General features: G+C 33.4%; 1 protein-coding gene across 2 annotated transcripts; it reads right to left on the bottom strand.

Moving 5' to 3' along the window:
- Positions 1-1,330: 1,330 nt before the first annotated feature.
- On the bottom strand, positions 1,331-18,526 carry LOC138306160 (uncharacterized). Of its 2 annotated transcripts, XM_069246551.1 has the most exons (13): positions 18,423-18,526; positions 17,715-17,773; positions 16,372-16,626; positions 15,267-15,359; positions 14,985-15,053; positions 14,202-14,224; positions 12,366-12,432; positions 11,976-12,041; positions 9,631-9,723; positions 7,791-7,880; positions 7,080-7,121; positions 6,723-6,809; positions 1,331-5,922 (listed from the first exon to the last, which is right to left on the bottom strand). In XM_069246551.1, the coding sequence occupies exons 2-13, from the start codon at positions 17,758-17,760 to the stop codon at positions 2,837-2,839; spliced, it is 4,017 nt and encodes a 1,338-aa protein (XP_069102652.1). In that variant the 5' UTR covers positions 17,761-17,773; positions 18,423-18,526; the 3' UTR covers positions 1,331-2,836. The 2 variants fall into 2 exon arrangements, with proteins under 2 accessions (XP_069102652.1, XP_069102651.1); XM_069246550.1 differs by lacking the exon at positions 14,202-14,224 and having other exon boundaries at positions 12,366-12,455.
- Positions 18,527-20,793: the final 2,267 nt, after the last annotated feature.

Genomic DNA, 20,793 nt, shown 5'->3' with positions numbered 1-20,793 from the left:
AACTAATTTACATTGTAAGCATAAAGTATACAAAAACAGTAATGAAACTAATTAAACTACTGAAACCGAATCTTTAGCTTTATAAATCAAATATTCAAATCACATCAATACGGTGTAATCAAATCTTATGAGGAAGAAATAAAAAAAAATCACAATTGTCATAGAGAGTTATAACATTGTACAAGCAGAGGAATTAAAAAAACACCTTACAATTGTCATTAACATTTATAACATTGTACAAAGCAGAGAAAAGAAAAGCAATCACAATTGTCATAGAGATTGAGAACATTGTACAATACAGAGGAAATGAAAAAATAAAATTGTCATAGAGAGTTATAACATTGTACAAAAAGAGGAAATAGAAAATAACAATTGTCATAATAAGTCAAAACATGAATAAAACAGAGGAAATCAACATCAACTAACTCACAATTGTCATAGAGATTTATAACATTGTACAAAATACAGGAAAAAAAATACAGTTGTCATAGATAGTTATAACATTGCACAAAACAGAGGAATTAAAAAAACCTCACAATTGCCATAGCGAGTTGTAACATTGTTCAAAACAGGTAATTTGGTTTCATTAATATTATTACATAGCATAGCTGGTACTAGTTTAGCATTAAAAAGGTTCATAAATACCGCATAGCCTATAATGATCATGGGGAGATATTTCGCAATTTTACAAAACATTGCTTTGGTCCACAAATTAATATTTATGTAACCAAATTGATAACTTTTGATAACCCTTATATCTAACGTTCTTGTCCTGAACCCGAGTCGTGAAAAATGACCCGTGATGGAAATGGTTATAAGGTATTGAATTACATTGGATCAACAGTCATTAACTAAGATAAAAATACATGAATGTTTAAGCATACAACAATGTATTGATACACCGAAAACTGTTCCCAATCTTATCAATCTTACGAAACACAATCAATAGCTCGCACAAAAGGAATACATACATACTTTCAATGGGACTGATTCAGATACCACATAATACCCGGTAACGTTTGTGCGGGACTAACACTGATTCAGATACCACATAATACCCGGTAACGTTTGTGCGGGACTAACACTGATTCAGATACCACATAATACCCTGTAACGTTTGTGCGGGACTAACACTGATTCAGATACCACATAATACCCTGTAACGTTTGTGCGGGACTAACACTGATTCAGATACCACATAATACCCTGTAACGTTTGTGCGGGACTAACACTGATTCAGATACCACATAATACCCTGTAACGTTTGTGCGGGACTAACACTGATTCAATAATACCGTAACGTTTGTGCGGACTACACTGATCAATACCACATAATACCCGGTAACGTTTGTGCGGGACTAACACTGATTCAGATACCACATAATACCCTGAAACGTTTGTGCGGGACTAACACTGATTCAGATACCACATAATACCCTGTAACGTTTGTGCGGGACTTACATCTCCAGTGGTGATGGAACGTTACTTTCTGTAATCGTTCCGTTGAAATGAATTTAGCGCGGCACATCATATGTTGACGTCATTCCACCAACTGTAGAAACATCAGACCCCAACAAACGTTATAGGGTATCAAGTGGTATGTTGATATCATGTTATTATTTAAATTTAAGTGTCTCACAAACGTGTTTATAGGGTTTACATTCAAGTTAATAACGAAATTGGTGGCAACAAAAAAAAAGTAAATTTAAAAACAAATAATTTTACTTGAAATATTGTTATGATATAGATGACGAAATGGCGCTGATAGTGGTCTGGAAAATATAAGTGTATTTTGTGAATTGCAGTATTTAAATCACTTGTTATACACGACAAGTGTGATCATGGAAACTATGTACAGTAGCCCCCTCCCACTTTTCACTTTTGGCATCTAGATATGAGGTAGGCAACACTAGAAGTTTAGAAATCCAAATACAAATGTACGACCAATCTAAAGATCTATATTGTGATAGCATTGAGATTTGTCTGAGCGGTGTTGGTTTTCAATCTTTGATCCGCATTTGCACATCACATGACTTTCTATACTGAGCATTTCCACCTTCTCATCACATTCTTGACAAGTTGAGTTATGCAATAACTTCACGCCGTATGCTTCTAAGCCAGTTTGTGCTGTGAACGCAATTAAAAACTCCACGCGAGAACCTGCATATTTAATACCCACCAAGTTTTCTTCTGTTTTAAATGGAAAGTAAAATATTTTTACAGGAACACGTGAATTGCCCTCGACATCAATATTGATGTAGCCTTTTTCTCTGTATGTATTTTCTGGTTTTATCGTTCCTCTAAATACAGTCAGAGTGTACATAGCGGCCTCATCGTTGAATGATCTTTTCGCTTTATTAGTTTCGAAAGTGTCCCCTGCCTGGAGACAGCTTACATCTGCCCCTTTTCCTAGTCATTCTCTTGGTTTGGAAGGATTTGATAGAGTTTTGCTCAATTGTCTACTATGGATATGTTCATCCTTTGTTTTCATTGCTTCCTTCAATAGCCTTTCATCAACTTGATTCCCTATGTTGATCGCTAATGTAAATAGTATGACAAAGAGATAAAACTTTGAGTAGGGGCTGTTGAGCTGTTTGTTCCAAAGACGCACTGTAGTTAGAACGTCCTCAAGTGGATACAGTTTTTCTTGTTTTTTATGCCTTATTGCATAAAGCTAGTCAAGGAATGTAAAATCAACGTCCATATTGGAAAATTCTTTTTTGCCAAGCTCTATTTCCTTGATATTTTGTTCAAGCATTGCTAGTATCATATAAAAATCTTTTGCGTCTGTGATATCATTTACTGTTCCAATACTATAACCATCTCCATACTTTAACTAAATGCCTGTGAGTTTGGCACATCTGGCTTCAAAGGAATCGCGGATAGTGACTGTATTGAATAACCACGGGATGATCATTTCTTTGAATAGAGATTGATATCGTGTCAGGCTTTGGCGGACTTCGTTGGCAAGGTCAGCCTGATCAATAATGGTAAAGCACGTAATGAAGAGGTGCTGGATTTTCGAAACACTTCTTTCGACAAATGAAAAGATCAGAGTGTTTTTCGATTTCTCTATCAGATCATCAATGGAACTGAAATGATAATGCCCTTTTAGAAACTCACATATGCATAAACGCACTTTGATCTCGCCATTACATCCATATGACTCACCAGCGACACCGCAACGACGGCACTTTGTAAACGCAGTACATGCAATATCTGCTAAGTTAAGTATGTTTTCAGCTGCCTTCTGAAATTCCATTTCTGAATCTTGTTGTCCTCGACACATATCTATTTCTCCTTGAATTCGTCGAAGATAAAACATGCCGTACATGTGTAACACGTAGCTCAGTACAACGTCAGGATCATCATAATCAGTGTCAGTCTGACTTTCCTCTTTTTGACAACCATCAATCGCTTTCTGGAAAAACGTTTCAGTTTTATCAAGTTGTACCGGACACAGCAACGAATATGCTCTTCCAAGATGTGCCCACAAGCTTGGGCTTTCGGGAAATGACTCTGCTAGTTTCTCTAAAACTTTCAGACATTCAGTAAATGGGGGCTGTGCGGGTATACTTTCTATCAGTTTTGAAAACTTTCGTTTTCTTTGTTGATTTTGATTTGAGCTGAATTCACGATAAATGAACGTTTGTATTATTATGTCAAGTACGTGCTTTGACATTTGACCAATTTTCTCTTGTCGCGTTTTCAGATCGTCTATAAACTCAAGAACAAATGGTTGTAGACGACTTTTAGCGGACTCGCTCAAATCACATCCCATTTCTTTGCTTGGATTTCCAGACAAAAGCTGATCGAGTATTTGTCTTGCTACTAGAAAATGGCATATTCGAATACTGTGCTGATTAGATGCTGAACCAACAGGCACGGTAAATTCTTGGATATCTCTTGGGAATTTGCCATATGTTAACTTGTAATCGTCTGATTTTCCGAGCATGGTACCTAACATTTGGCATGGCAGGATTCCTTGACCAAAAAACTGAACTAATGATAAATAGCCAAGGACTCTCTGAGATTTGCTGAATCCTTTGCTCTGTTTGTCGATTTTCAGATATTCCGCTACATATGATGCCAATCCGTTGAACTCCTCAAGGTGAATTACCAACCCAAATTCTATAAGATGGTGCTTCACACCTTTGCGAACGTCATCGACAAGTCTCTGAATCTGATCTTTCTTCTTCACATCATCACGACAGCATCTGATAAATCTGGGTCCAATACTACAAGCTTCTTTGGGCGATAAGTGTCCTTCCAGGAAATATTCGTTTTTTAGAGGAGTTATTTTGTTGTCAGAGGTACGTTTCAAATGTATAAATATGACAATAGTGTTGTGCAATTGCTGCTGAATCAGGTCTAATTGATCATCTTCTATTCCATCGGATAATGCTACAACAGGACTATGCGTATTTTTGCCAAGGGCAGATATGTTTGCTGCAATGTCTCTTGGCTTAGCAGCGGCATCAGTTCTGATTTGTATACATGGAGTAATGTTATGTAACTCCCAAATTATATTTTGACCAAGAGTTGTCCCCCCTGCACCAGGCGCATGCATTATTTTAACGATACCTGGATTCAATCTGTCTACGAATTCTCTTTTTATATCATCCACAATGGTACGAAGAAGATCTCTACTAGAATAAAAGTATTCAGGACCATTGGCGTAGTAAGATTGCCAACTCAAAGTACCGCCCTTAAAGAAATGCTGTTCTTCTACTTCAGAGGCCGACATATCTGACACACTACTTTGATATGGGTTGTCAAGGTATAGGACGTGCATATTTTCCCGAAGTGAGTTTGCCAGAGAACTGTCAATTTGAGCGTTATTGATCCCATCATCTGTCGGTAACATATACCTGAAATCCTCAGAGCTTTGTTGGGGCTCTACGTTTATTGATAAATCATGGAAGACATGTTCCAGTTTTTCTTTGAGGAAACGGTCTGGTGAAACCTTGTCAAGAAACGTATCATGTTCCGCTGATGGAGTACCAATCACCACAACCTTTGGAGCGGGTGAAATTGATTCTTCTAAAACGGAGATAATTTTTTGAAACTTCATGCCTGTAACCCTATCTTCTGGCCAGAAGGCAACAACTGTCAGTATACTCAAAGTATCTAGTAAACTGTTGATCTGTTCAACATGTTTCTCAAATTTCTGCTTTATTTTAGGATACCACTTCTTAAATTCATCTGGGGTTTGACTTTCCGGATCCTCCTTTAGACCGGATATGAAACACCACTCAGTTCCAGAATTGGTTATATTAGGGGGCTCGTTCCAAGTGCGAGGGTGCAAAGATCCAAAATTTTTCTTTACAATATCTTCAATTTTAAAAAACAGTCCGTCTTTACGGCTGCTGGGATCGAAATCGAAGACGCAAATCCATTTTATATTAGCCAGTGTGTCTATATGTTTGATAAAGTTCGTTTTGGATATCAAAAGTAAATTGTCCCCGCTAAAATGATTGACATAGTTTAGAAAGTCTTCAAATTCTGAACACTTGTTCGGAATGTAACCTTTTTGCTTTTGAACATACACCGGACGATCTGCTGATGCTGAATCTGTGGCATGTTTTGAACATTGTTTTGTTTCACGTTTGGAAGATATGATATTACTCTGAACCGAGCTTTCATTTGTTTCGTGAATCTGGGAACTTGTTTTCGGTGTACGCATGTGTACAAAATATTGACTTCCCATCATTGTTATAACAAAATAATCTGCAGCCTGTTTAAGAAAATCTAGCATTTGAATTCCATTATCAGATTTAAAACTCTTACTATACCTCCGATGAAAACATGCTTCGAGAGTTTGCAGCGACATTGTATTCATTCTTTCGTTTCCTCCTACTGCTCCTTGTCCAACCATTATCTCATGAAGTTGATCTCTGATTTTCTCGCTATCTAGACCACCTGTGGTGATTGAGAATGACATTTATTTATATCGCAATTTATTCATTACACATAAAGCATACCTTTCGTTATTGTATATTAGGAAACAACAATAGCGACTCTTTGTATACGTTACATACAAAATCATTCGTCTCTCTCTGTAAGTGGTTAATCGTATATGCCAGATACAAAATGGTATAAATGTAATGTAAATGAAAAAGGAAACATGACCGTATCATTACTATTAAGAAAATGGTTCTTCCTTGCATTGATGCATTGCCGAGAAACCAGTATAACTATGGTATATGCCATAACAATACATGTTTCATAATGGACAAAAAGTGTGATAAATCAGTTGGTTATCGTGTTTGTTTACACACTAAACATATAATCCATTGTGGAACTACCTAAGGCGCATCTGATTGGCCAATTCCAACATCATTTAATTCCGATTGCACTTCATTTTTGGACTGCTTTACATAACGCATTTTCTTTAAAATAACATTGTATTTACTGTATAACAGGTACCTATTTAATTAAGGTATTGAACAACAGAATATTGTCTCTTTATTCAGGCATTATATTTCCTGGCGGCAAGATATTATAACGCATTGCATGGTGGTAAGTAGGTGAACAACATATGACCACCATGGTATAAATATAAGAGTGAAAGGTATGGTATAAACAAGTTTTCCCGACATGCAACTGCTATTCATCATGTTTATCAAATTCGAGTTAATTAATTTTCATTTTTTAAGACACGAGCTTTTGCAACAAAAGTCACTTGTTCTGGAACCTCTATATTTCGTAGTATATTTTACCTGAAGGAGATGATTGACTTGTCTGTATTGACATGATATTATTGTCGCCGATCATCGCAGGCTCGTTAAAGTGGTAATGTACTGCTTCTGAAATTTAAAAGTGTTAATGAAATAATGGACCCTCTATTCTTTCTACCCGACACAATATGAACAAGAATTCGCGCAAATATCTACACATACTGGCGAAGTATTATATATTAGACTGAGATGATAAATCGAGACACTTTCATATATGATTTGAGTTAGGAATAAAACAAAATAACTTTGAAATGTTTTGATAAAAATGAGGTTTCTGTAGACTCTTTACATTACATGATGCACGCAATAAAGATGCTATTGTAAATATGACCATTTTACCTGTTTTCCTATCAGTTCTTCTTGTGGCTTCCTTTACTTCGTCTGAAATTGTTATTTCAATGTGTAAAACCTCAATTATCTATCTTATTGAAAACCAGAAATTACTGGTTTGGAATAATATCTGATCAACTAATTTCAATTTTCAGAACATTTTTTTTATATTAGAGAATTCCATCTTCGTATTATTCGTATAATGTATTTCTCATGACTTGTGTGTGAAATGTTTTTGTCTGTTTCATAAACATGGTAACGTAATCATTGAATTAAATCATCAAAAATTATATATAAAATATCAATTTTTATGGTTGACCTAATTGACATATTATTACGTTACATGATTTTTGTTAGTTAAAGTAATACTCATCATTGAGAAAAACGTGATATATCGCATACCTCTCTATTCACAAACTTACATTTCATTGAATTAGAATTAGTAAATATACTTTTGTAACCAGTAAATGATTTTTCCACTTAATAATAGTTTTCTAATAAAAATATACATGTAATTCAATTACAGCCTACAAAGAATAATTACAAGAAACTGATCTTTCTCACTTTACTTTATTTACTGAACTTTGAATAGCCTTAATTATGGATGTCTAATAAACCTAGCCATTGATAGGGTTTTTTTTTAATTTTTTTTTTTTAAAAACTAAATTTATAATAGCAACATATCATTGAAATTATCATATTGTCAATTTAATAAGTTACCTTCACATGGAGTTTCTGGGGACGCAAGATCATCTTTAAGTTCCAAAATCGCTGTGTCTTTTTCATCCGGCTCTGTATTCTCCTTAGGTGCTAAGGAAATAGATGGACTATTTATTGTTTTTAATTGTAAGGCTACTTGAATTCATCGGTTTGTGAGTTGAAGTTCAGAAACACAAATGAAAAAAGGAAAGATTTTTTTTTCTATTTTAGCATTAACGACTTCAAATGATTTTGCTGAAAACCCTTATTTTACAACTCCTTGATAGATTGAGATTCACGTTAAGTACTGCATGTGGATCTTGAAACAAATATATTTTGATATGTAAATCACTTCAATTAAGTTCGGTATCAGTTATTAGTTGTCTTTTCTCTAGCTGAACTCTTGCTCACAAATTCGTAGCTTATATTCCTATACGTAATATATCTTCACATTTAAAAATATGATATATCCATGATAAACATGAAAAAGATGTATTTCTATACATCCAGAATATAACTTCAGTACCATAGATATATTTATTAATTACCAGATATATACATTATGTATCTTTGGAATATGGAATATAAAATATTGTATATGAGCTGAAATAGACCAGAAATCAGGCAAATAAATAATAATATAGTGTTTTTAAACAACCGTAATACATTATCTTAATTCTACCTGATGGATATAACTACACAGAGACTTGATACGAATTTATATATATAGATATTTACATATTGACTATTCGTTGGATAATCGTGCCACGTCCCTGTGTATACAGTGTACATGATAGGCTGATGGGCTTTCATCACCGCTCTTTTCTAGGCATATATACATCCATATAATATCATAAAATGAAAGTAAATCATAATAACCAGCTGTACTTATATGTTCTTTGACCTTCGGTGCAAACTACCTGACGTGTTTGTGTTTACTTTTATTTGTTTTAAGATTTGTTGAGTCACCCCGTGGAAGGCCTCTTTAGGAAACATTATATAAACATGTGTTCGATTTCTACGTACATTTGCAATAAAGCGTGAAGTCGACCTGGCATGAAGTCGAGAGCAAATAGTAGAGATCGACTGTTTTTTAATTGATCGCTAAATCGTCGTAGTTATCAGAGTTTGACTCGTTTTTACTACTGTTCCAAGGAGCACATTTTTTTTATTTTACTCGTATTCAGTGAGTTTTAGGCTAATTTTGGAATCTCTCATCAAAAAACATCAGTACAAAAATTGTTTGGGAAATTCCACTTTTTTCCTGCCTGCGCATACGACCTCGATATTTTCAGCTCTGTGGTAATGAGTCGGAATACCCTCTGTTATACGAGGGTTTTTTGGTTTTGTTTGTGTTGTTGAAAAAACATGGAAACATTGGGAATTTTTCATTAGCAGATATTTTCATAAGGATATATGCTCTATCATTCAGCAAAGTTTGGTTCTTTATAACGATAATGTTCGCTCGTTTGAACACACACGAGGCCCAAGGACCTTAACGGTCATCCGACTGCCTTGGGAATAGTGGGATGACAAATGGTGCCATGGTGGGTATCTTTGATTTTGGATCAACCTTGAATACTTTGTCGAGACCATGTCATGATCATTTCAGTCAAGTTTCAGCCACATCGCACTGATGGAACTTCAGAAGTTCAAAATGACTTTTTAAGATGGCAGCTGTGGCCGCCATCTTGGATTTCAGATCGACACGAAAAATAACAACACTTTGTGGGGAAATGACATTATTATTTCAGGCAAGTTTTAGATAAATTTAACCGGTAGAATTTCAGTCAAGAAGTTAAAAATGTAAAAAAAATCCCAAAAAACACGAAAATGATGATAACTATAGGTTAACAATTACCTGTAAACTGGTGTAACTCTTGCGGATTTGACGATTTTTTAGAGCCACCCAAAGTTTCAGTTTCTGTGTCACCATCAGTTTCCTTTGCAATCCCTAAAAACAGGAACGTGATATTAAAATAGACGTTTCCCACATGATGGCAGTGACTAGCATCGATCATCATATTGGCTTTGGAGATTAAAATATCATAAATCTAAGTTTATAATCCTGTTGACGTGAGGGATCCGATATTGTCATTGTTTTAGTAAATGTGAATAAACTACTAAAATACATTTAGTGAAATATAGATTCACCATCATGGTTAATAAATGGTACATTTGGAACATCCTTTAATTCGGATATTATTGTCTGTCAAATTACATAAATGGTATTTGGATTAGTCGTGTACATTTGTAGGCAGCTGACACCAGAGAGAGACGGAAGGAATTTCACACTCTTATCTGAGCTTATTTTGTTCAAATTCAGTAAAAGTGACCGTCGATTGGAAATAAAAAAATGGGAAACAAAAATAGTTTTATTATCTTGAGGTTCTAATAACAACGAAGAAGTCTCATCCACCATTACAGATCGTGGAAATAAAGTCATAATGTGTGATAACCCGAAATAAAATCGTAACGCGTGATAACGCGAAAAAAAGTCGTTATGCGTGATAACGCGAAAGGGGATATAACCATACAGTTTGGACAGTTGTCCATTCTGTCCGGCTATATTTGGCGTTAATTGATCCCCATCTTTGTATAAGGTATTTTCTTTACTCCATTTTATATATAACAAACAAGTCTTTATACTAAGTAAAGATTATTGATTGTATTTCCGTCATTTATTATAATAATAAATGACATCATTCATTTCAAGAATATGGAGTTGTTGTTCTTCTTCCCATTATACAAACATAGCACATCCATGATCTTTACTGAATCAGAGCTAAAGTCTTATTTATGTTATGTACATAAATGGTTTTAGTGTCTGTTGAGTAAGTAACTTATAATCAGTAATTATCAGTAAATGTACGTGACAAGGGGAGTAACTCTTATTAAAAAAATGTCCAGATATTATGTGAGTAAGCGCATGCGCATTCAGTTGTTTATGGAACAAATAAAATTCACAACACGAAAATTTTCACAGCGACTTTTGAGAAATTCTACATCAAAAACCACCACCTCCCCTTCCACCTCTAGATCAGTTCATTTTTTGTTTACATGTATTTTTGATTCATGTATTTATGTATTTTTGATTCATTTATGTTTTTAATTTCGTTATTAGTATGGAGTAAGGCGTTAATTGATCCTCATCTTTGTATAAGGGATTTTATTTACTCCACTTTATATATAACAAACAAGTCTTCATAATAAGTAAAGATTATTGATTGTATTTCCGTCATTTATTATAGTAATAAATGGCATCATTCATTTCAAGAATATGGAGTTGTTGTTGTTCTTCCCATTAAACAAACATAGCACATTCATGATCTTTACTGAAGCAGAGCTAAAAGTCGTTATGCGTGATAACGCGAAAAAAGTCATTATGCGTGATAACGCAAATAAAGTCGTTATGTGTGATAACACAAAATAAAGTCACACCGATAACAGGTTGATATTCAGTAAATATGGCTCAAGTAGTACACAATCAGATAAATGTTAATCATCTTCTCAATATACCTTTTGTTTCCATAAAATCTGTGAGATGTAATAATCCTTAACATTCTTTGTACATATACCGCCCGAAACAGGTTTTCATTATAAACATTCAGTTTGCACGACTGAAATCGTTGTAGAACCAGGTACTATACGCTATTGTTTGCAATAATGTATGTTTATGTGTATGGATTTGGAATATATCGAACATGCCTTGTGATTTTCATAGTGTGTTTTGTCATGATCAGATGGCAAGACAAGCAACACCAGGAGTGTGTCACCATACAAACCACGCAATAATGAATTAATACAATGCTGTTTTTTGTGAAAGATACATATTAATTCGAGTGGAATCATTTATAATTGTACACGTATGGATTAGTTTTATACTTACGATTAAATTCTTCAATTTGCAATATTTTACCATGTATGATCGTTTTCCTCAACCAGCTTTGTAAGATAGGGATAGTGTTTAACCTTGATAATATTTTAATTAAAAATATGCGTGGTAGGAAAACAGGGGTTTATCAAAATGCGTATTCTTAGATTAACCATGACATTGCAGGACTTGTGACTTTTAATATTTGTGTATATCTTACAAACACGTACGGTTAATTAATAATTGCATTAATGATCGAAATATCACATATGAAATATCAATTTTATGGTCGACCGAATAGGCATATCATTACTTCACTTAAATATTCTTACCGTCATCGTTTTTGTCTTTGGCTTTTTGCTTATTTTTCTTCATTTTCTTGATGATAACAGGTTTGTCTGAAACATTGATAAGGTAATACTCCTCAATGTAAAAAAACGTGATATATTTCACAATTCTCTATCCATAAACCTGTTACATTACATCGCAAATAGACTTATTTAACCAGAATATGATTTTTTTTAGTTAAATCATAGTTTTCTAATACAAACGATATAGATATTTCATCTACGGCCTACGACGGATAATCACTGGGTCATTATTTACTGAACTTTGATTATTCTAGGATGTCTACTAAACCTAGCAATTGGTCGGGGTTTAAAAATAAATCTATAATAAAAACACGTGAATGAAATAGAATTATTATCAATTTAATAAGTTACCTTCACATGGAGTTCTGGAGGACGCAAGATCATCTTTAAGTTCCAAAATCGCTGTGTCTTTTTCATCTCTCTCTGTCCTCGCCTCAAGTGCTAAGGAAATACATGCAGATGGTTTGTTTTGGAATATTTTTTTATTTCTTTTTGCAAGGCTACTCGTATTCATGGGTTTGTGCATTTATGTTCAGAACACAGATGAAAAATGGAAGAATTATGTCAATGTGACCAGTTACGATTTTGTTATATTTTAGCATTAACAGCTTCGAAAGATGTTGCTGAAAATCCTTATTTTACAACTACTTAATAAATTGAGTTTTATTTTGAGTACTGCATGTGGATCTTGATATGACCTGCTTAGCATCATTACATGGACTGGATGACATGACAATACAATAACAGACACGTCAAGACACATTAACTTAGGACCTGTACCAGTAAAGATAGGGAGTCAAAATAATTGCAACATATTTTTTTTCTTTTTTTTTCTCATACATATTTGACTTTATTTAATACAAGAATAAACGTCGCCACAAATAAAATTTTAATAACAATAAAAAAGTGTTTTTATTCAACCCCTAAAAATCAGAAAAATGGGGATATCTGCATAATTGAACAATTTTGAAAGCCAAATATAAATTTAAATGGTTATCATAAGATACTAGAAAATTACTGAATGGCAAAAGCACAATATAATGGCAGCACAGTGTCAAAAACATTATTTGAAATCAGCACAGGCTAAAAGTATAACAACATGAAAATTGTATAATCATGTCATTGTGTAAGAGCCTAATATGCTTCTGTTGGATTGTTAAGATAAGAACTCGAATTATCAACAATACCATTTATACTCGTTTTGGTGGAATCTTTTGAAATAAATTTTGTTGATTAAAAACTTCAAAATTATTTAGTTAAAACCGTTGTAAAGTGTTTTGATAGTTATTTATTCATTTTCTATTTAGGCTATTCTCACTTAAAAGAGAAAACTATATCAAGATATAAAAGAAGTGAGATCGATAAAATCCTCATTTAGTGCAAATTTGACATACCTTCTCAGTCCCTAAGTTGAAATATCAAAAATGTGAATATCTGTTTTGTGACTAATCAGATTGCAAAATCCTTTGTCAGATATTATCGCCATAATGGGGAGTTCTTTATAAAAAGATATTTCTTTTTTATCAAATACATGTATTTGAACAGGTCAGTTTTTCATTTTTCCAAAATGGTACCGAATGGGGTTAACATAATTATCAATAAGATAATGAAATAAAAGAACAGTTCAATATCAATTTTATAGCTTAATATCATCACAGTTCTGATTGACTTACTGGCAAGTATGACAATCGAATAAAGAATGTTCGAAAAATCCAGATTTTTTAATTGCAGATTTATGGACTCAGACACATTTTTGTATTCAGGAGTTTTTGTTTACTGCATAATATGTGCATATTTATACCGTTTTTACAAAATATACAAAAAAGGATCTCACATATTTGAAAGCATCCGCTTTTCTATTTTCCGAAATATTAGCTACCAAACACCTCCAATTCGTAAGATCAGTCTACTTGACAGGTTGATATCTAGTTTTTTTTCTGGCAAATGTATTATAGGTCATGCATTTATATCAAAGAAAAAATAATCCTTTAAGACATTAAACATCAACTAATATCATTCAGTACTTAACCTTGAATATTCCTAGTTACGGATATTTACCTTACCTAGACATTGAATGTGGTTAAAAAAGCTTAATCTATAATAGCAATACATCATTGAACAACCTTCACATGGAGTTTCGGGAGACGCAAAATCATCTTTAAGCTCAAAAATCGGTGTGTCTTTTTCATCTCTCTCTGTCTTCTCAAGTCCTAAGGAAATAGATAGTAGTTTGTTTTGTAAGGCTTGTAAGGCTTCATATATTCATTGTATGTAATCATGAGTTTATGAATCAGGTCACATAAGTACAATGGTGAACGATTGAAGTATCTAATAGAAGGTAATAATACAAGAAGGAATGTTAAGATACATAATCTGATCTGATCTGATCTATAAGAAATACCCACAACGGCCTAACATAGAGGAATTGTTTTTCTTTATTATATCATTATTGTTGATGATTGTTGAAAAATGACAGCGGAGACCGACGTTGATGTCCAGTGATATGTTAACAGATTAACAAAATGTTCAATATTTATGTTTATCATTATCTTTTTCATTTGTATGAATTAAAGTGCCTTAAACTGGGTACGAGTATAAGCTACTACAATGTAACGGTTATTTCTACTATCTTTGTACGATACACGTTTTGTTTGGTCCCTTTAACTTCAAAATGACTGAACTAACTGACGCCAATTTACACCGATTGTGTTTCGCCAATTATCTTTCAATCACAGACAGAGTCAGTGCACACGGACACGCAGTTTTAAATAGTAATCTACAAGTGGATATAACATCAACCAGAACAACATGAGGATCGTAGTAGGATGAGCGTCAAAGCCACCCCAACAATTAGATCCTTGTCAGAACTACCAAATCAAACATCTCAGCGAATATGCTCCATATCATGGTTCAATACAGAGTCATATCTTACATGTAACATATTCAGAGTAGATAATGTAAATTTCTTACCGCTATCTCTTTTATGTTTTGACTGTTTGTTCTTTTTCTTCTCATTCTTTTTGACCTCAGATTTGTTCCCTGCCCACAGAAATAAAACCTTAAACATGCTTGAATATATTTTGTATTTATTTTACACCCGACAAAAGGTACTACTACATTTCAGGGAGAAAATTAAAAACGAATATTTGACACATATGATGTGTGCAATGTTCTTTCACAGTTTAACCATAGAACTTTCAAGAGAAAAACGACAGTATGTCAAATATAATTAGAAAATGTTGTAAAGCAAACCTTTTCCCTCCGATTCCAGATTGGCTATATTAACAGTGTGAAGTTCTTCGATGAAATCGTCCCATATATCCACTGAATATTTATCTGGTGGCCCTAAACATATTCGGAAACAGAAAACTATTTTATGAAGTTATAATTTTTTAGTTGGTTTAAGGTATCAACCTCTGTTTAAACTATTGATATTTTACATGTCTTCAGGTATACTTGAACATTACTAACATTTTATTGTATTACTGTAAAGTTTGACAAAATGCATGAATAATGTATATTTCATGAAAACAATCCACTGGGTTCCATACATATATCTGTCACTAAATAATCATATCGTTATATTTGCTAGTGTATATAACACGTATATAGTGTATTTACGAATCGACAGTAGTACCTTATATTAGCCATGACACATACACAACTTAGGTAAGATGTTCAAGTGTAATTAATAAGCTATATATAAACATGTACCATATCATTAGTTCAAACAGGGGCTGATACTTTAACGTTCCATAAATATTAGACGTATATGTGTATAAATAATGAGTATATGTTTTTGCACCTGTTTCATGTCGTGTTTGGGTTTCATTTTAGTTACCATGAGTTATTGGTATACTTTCTTTTATGTTTTCTTAGCATTACCTTATTCAATCTAGATATCACAAAAACTGCACACAGTCTACGTCATCAAACAAATCCATAAGCACACTTTCTTTGATGATAATTATATATATATAAGCATGTAACATATCATTAGTTTAAACAGGGGCGAAGACTTTAACGTTTCATAAATATTATCTGCATTAGACGCACATGTGTATAAATAATACACAGGTGTACATGCATATGTTAGCTTTGTATTTTGTACCATGCCTTAAATTCGTTATAAATTCGAGTCACTGATATAATGTATATTCGTAGCATTTCCTCATTTACTCTAGATATCACAATCCTGCACACAGTCTATGTTATAAAACAAATTCATTAACACAATTGCTTTGATGTTAATTACTCCTCTTAAGTTTTATTTTCAAAGTATTGTATTGACGGAAAAAATACGTCCCAGCATCAATGCGTAAATACCAGGTGTTTACATTACATATCTCCTACCTACCTGATTTAAAGTACTCGATCAGCAGGTCATTTCTGTTCAAATTCAACAGAGCTGTGTAGATGACATATACATATTTTGTTGTGTGCCTTCCAATCGTGTACAGCCATTTGTCTATCACCAATCGGTAAACGTGTTCTCCAGCGTGTTCTAGATGTTGCACCTGTGTTTCAGTAAATCCGATTTGGGATGCAAATTGGGTGAAATCACGTCCGAGTTTCAGTACTATGTCTGCAATCCACTTGTTCCCACTGGACCCTTTAAAAGTACATTGTCTTATATGTAAATGAACGTTGACTTGTCATGAAAAAATGTCTCCATCAAGCATTTCAAAACAATCATTGTCTTGTAAATTGGGTTAAGGGTAGATTGTAATTAACAGTAAGAAAAAAATCTTTGGCTATCGTTGTAATATAATCTTATTTTATAGCATTAGTTTAAACATATACTGTATTGCACTCAAAAAATATTATATTATTAAAGGCCTCAAATGAGATGGCAAATATATTTATTCCTATACGATATACATATATATATATATATATAGTTCTAGCATTGACCGCCCAATACGCAACATGTACGTGTGAGCATGTAATAGGTCCATAGCATGTACTATTTTGACAGGTATGTATATTTCAATCTGATTGTTCTATATTCGTAACCACAAGGCATGATGTTTTCATTCAAACAAAAACGAACTTAACCCTACGATTGATTGATTGATTGATGGGCCTTAACGTCCCTGTTCCGGTTATAACCTAAACCCTACGATACTAACAAACCTGTGATTTATGTGAAATTCTTTGTTATTAAGTTCACCCGTTTAAGGATTGATAGTACAACACTGACCTAGTTTGCGGCTAATACAGATGTACCTTTAAACTCACAACCGCTACTGTAAGTCAGACTCCTTCATATGTGCATGTGAGGCATATTCTACTTGGGGGTCACAAAATGTAGTAAAACCCAAGTTTTGTGATCCCGAGTATAGAATATCTCTATCCTTCATATCCACATACAAAAATAGTAGTTTTATCTCATGCCTCGACGTTTCTATTGCAATTTCATGAATTTTACAATTATGCTATCAATAAATTTTGAAAAAGTTCGACAAAAACTGCGACTGCAATGCAATTCTCCATGCAAATCTCACGGTTTGCTTATTTTATAGTAAAACAAGTCTAGATCCTTAAAAATGAAAGAAAATACTATTTTGTTGTCGCAGTGACGTAATGAAGTTGTATTGTGTGAGAAGTTATATGATATAGCCTCAGACGACACAGGTACATAAACCAGTATTACACCATAGTGATGTTATCTGATTACATGACTAGTATAGCGATTACCTGTTCTACTTCGCAAAAGCAGCCCCGAGGTCGGTGCACATGCCATACTTCATTTGTACCTGCAATACCGTACCACAAATCAATGATTATATTACTTCCAAACTTTCTAGATATTATAATTCATTCATTGAATTACTTATTTATTTGCTTTCCAAATTAATCATAAACTCGAAATACAATCATATAAATCAATAAAAAATGACTTTCGATATACATTGCAGAGAGCCGAATTTAGCTAACCCTTGAACTAATATAAATTGTAGCTGTTCAAGATGTGTTGTTTGTTAGCTCTGTTCATGAATGACCTTTATTTTGGTCTCTGAGTCCGCCATTACTTAAAACGAAAGAAGAAATTCCAGAAACTTCGAAAACAATTGTGTGTATCATATCAACATTATTTTCAAAATGACAAAAACATAATTGATTAATTACGTAAATTAAATATATACAACTGACCATGTTGTTTATAATCTATCTTATCAGTAACTTCCGGGTGCATAGATGTAAATGGTTATACCTTCGTTTAAAGTGAAATATACAATTAGGTCATATGAGTAAAATGTTGATATTTTACATGTTTTCAAAGTATTAAAGTGATATCTAGAACCAGTAATTTTAGTGAAACGATAATCAATCAATGCTAATAATTATGATAATGTAGAAACGTTTTCCAAAACGTTGACAAAAAGCTTTTGGGACACAACTTACTGACTCAAGGCTCCAGTAACCACACCACCAGGCACACAATTTCGGAATACCCTTTGTGGCGAAGATTAAATCCGCGTTGTCCGAACGGCTTACCAAATATGGAATACTGTATGTGTGTTTGATTACGTCAAGATACACATATAGTGTACATATTTTTCAATCGTTACTTATTTATTAATTGATCAATTAGCCAAAATGTACTTTAAATTTGTATTCTTCTTTCGCGATGTATGTCGCCACACCCGTATACCCTATTTTTAACAATGGAGGTCTAGTACATTTAATAGTATACTGTGGCCTAGATATATGTACAGGTAAAATTGTAGAAAATTACAATGAAGTCAGGCACCAATCTGATTAAAATACAGATCCTTATGCCCACTCCGTTCAACAGAGGATCTGACAACTTCCGATAAAGGGGTCATGTTCGGATGACCTTTATATCACATGTACTTCGATTAAATGCATTTCTACACATTGCTAGGTCAATTGTTAACATCATTTCGTCCCAGTGTACTTATACATTTAGCTTTGTTATGCATTTTGGGCGAGATGACTACGTATACGAAAATAACTTTGACAGTTTTTTTTCCAATAGTTTCGTTCCTAAGCAAGATTCTGGCAGCAACAATTGGATTGGCCATTTTCAAAGGTCACCAGAACGTGACACTAATGAGATGTTGTCAGATCTTCTTATCAAATGTAATGATAATAAAGATCGGTATTTTATATTATAAATTGTAAGTAAGGTTTGTTTAATAATTGTTTAACATAAGCATTATAATTATAATGGTATGTGTGATCATGTCTCCTAATGTGCATAGATGCACCAGAAAATATATACACGTGTGTACAACGACATCCTCAAAGCTTTTTCTCCTAAATGTCATTATAACAGTATGATTATTCTATTTTCTAATCGCTGAACTACTTGAAAATGTTTTGACAACACTCATATTGTATGATTCACATTATTTTAGGCTTCAATGCATAATATACGGATCTGATATAATCATGTTAAATATTTTGATAATTACAGATTGGAAATAAGTAATCCGGTGAGATGATTTCAGGAAATCCATTTTGTATTACTTTGAATTTCAAATCTACTTTCGCTTTCGGCAACCGAGTTATATAAATAGTTACCAACACAGCCACATTAGTGTCCTGAGTTATATACCCGATACACTAAATACCATTGTCTGATCTTTGATATGCGATATGTACAGTATAAAAGAAACAATTATTCAAACAGGTCTTTAAAACAGGATAACTGCCAAGGATTGCAATACGGGGATATTGTCAACTTCAGTGCATTAATAGAATAATTAACTTTACACCCTGTCCCTCTTTCCATCTAAAAATAACAGTTTTAAAATAATGCACTAGCTAAGTGTAATATGTATTTGGCCCTTGAATTTGTTTATCTTCACATCTTTAACATGCATAACTATGGAAAATATCTCGTATTACTATTAACTGTTGGTAAAAGGGGTTTTACTTTATATACAGGTATGTGTTACCGATATATATAATATGATGTGGAAGATACAGGTTAGCTCATAAAGACCAATAGCTATCGTCAAATATTTAAAAATTTGGAAGGCGATAACTCTTTTATTTCATTTATCGATATATCACCATATGCAAATTTATGACTATTTAAGGAAGTGTCTTATTTTCTTTCATATCTACGGGTGTAATACTGGCTAATCTAGGGCAATACACTCATGCCGCCTGAGGCTGTATTACATGGCTACCCATGCAATAAAGCCTCATGACGTCACGGCGTCAACAAAATTTCTATTTCCGCGGTAAAATTTTAACATTTTTTTCACAAATTTGACTGTTTTTACTATAAAAGATGCAAACAACGGAATTTTTGTTGAAAATATCACGTAATTTTTCATGTATGGAAAATTGACTCTCAGTCGTGGATTTCTTCGAATTTATTTCAAAATGGCGGGGTATTATAGTTGTAAAATTGCAATAAAACGTCGGGGTATGAAAGAAAAATACTCTTTCATAAGTGGATATGAAGGAGAGGGATATTCTACCCTCGGGACCACAAAATGTTGCAAAACCCTCGGCAAGCCTCGGGTTTTACTACATTTTGTGACCCTCGTGTAGAATATCCCTATCCTTCATATCCACATATGAAAGAGTCTTATAGTATTGAACCTGTATTGAAAGAAAATAATATGTAAATAGATAAGTGAGCACGAACTTATGACCCAGAGTATGTTGGTTTTCAATACAACTATTTAACTGTTAATCAAACTTAATATTCATCAAATAGCAATTAAATAAACAAGTATGTCATTTAAACTATATTCACATATTCACACTCATTTATTTTGCTTGAAGAATG

This window comes from Argopecten irradians, chromosome 13 (genome assembly GCF_041381155.1).
Source record: "Argopecten irradians isolate NY chromosome 13, Ai_NY, whole genome shotgun sequence".
Taxonomy (NCBI): Eukaryota; Metazoa; Mollusca; class Bivalvia; order Pectinida; family Pectinidae; genus Argopecten; species Argopecten irradians.
This window is presented reverse-complemented; position numbering and strand designations above follow the sequence as displayed.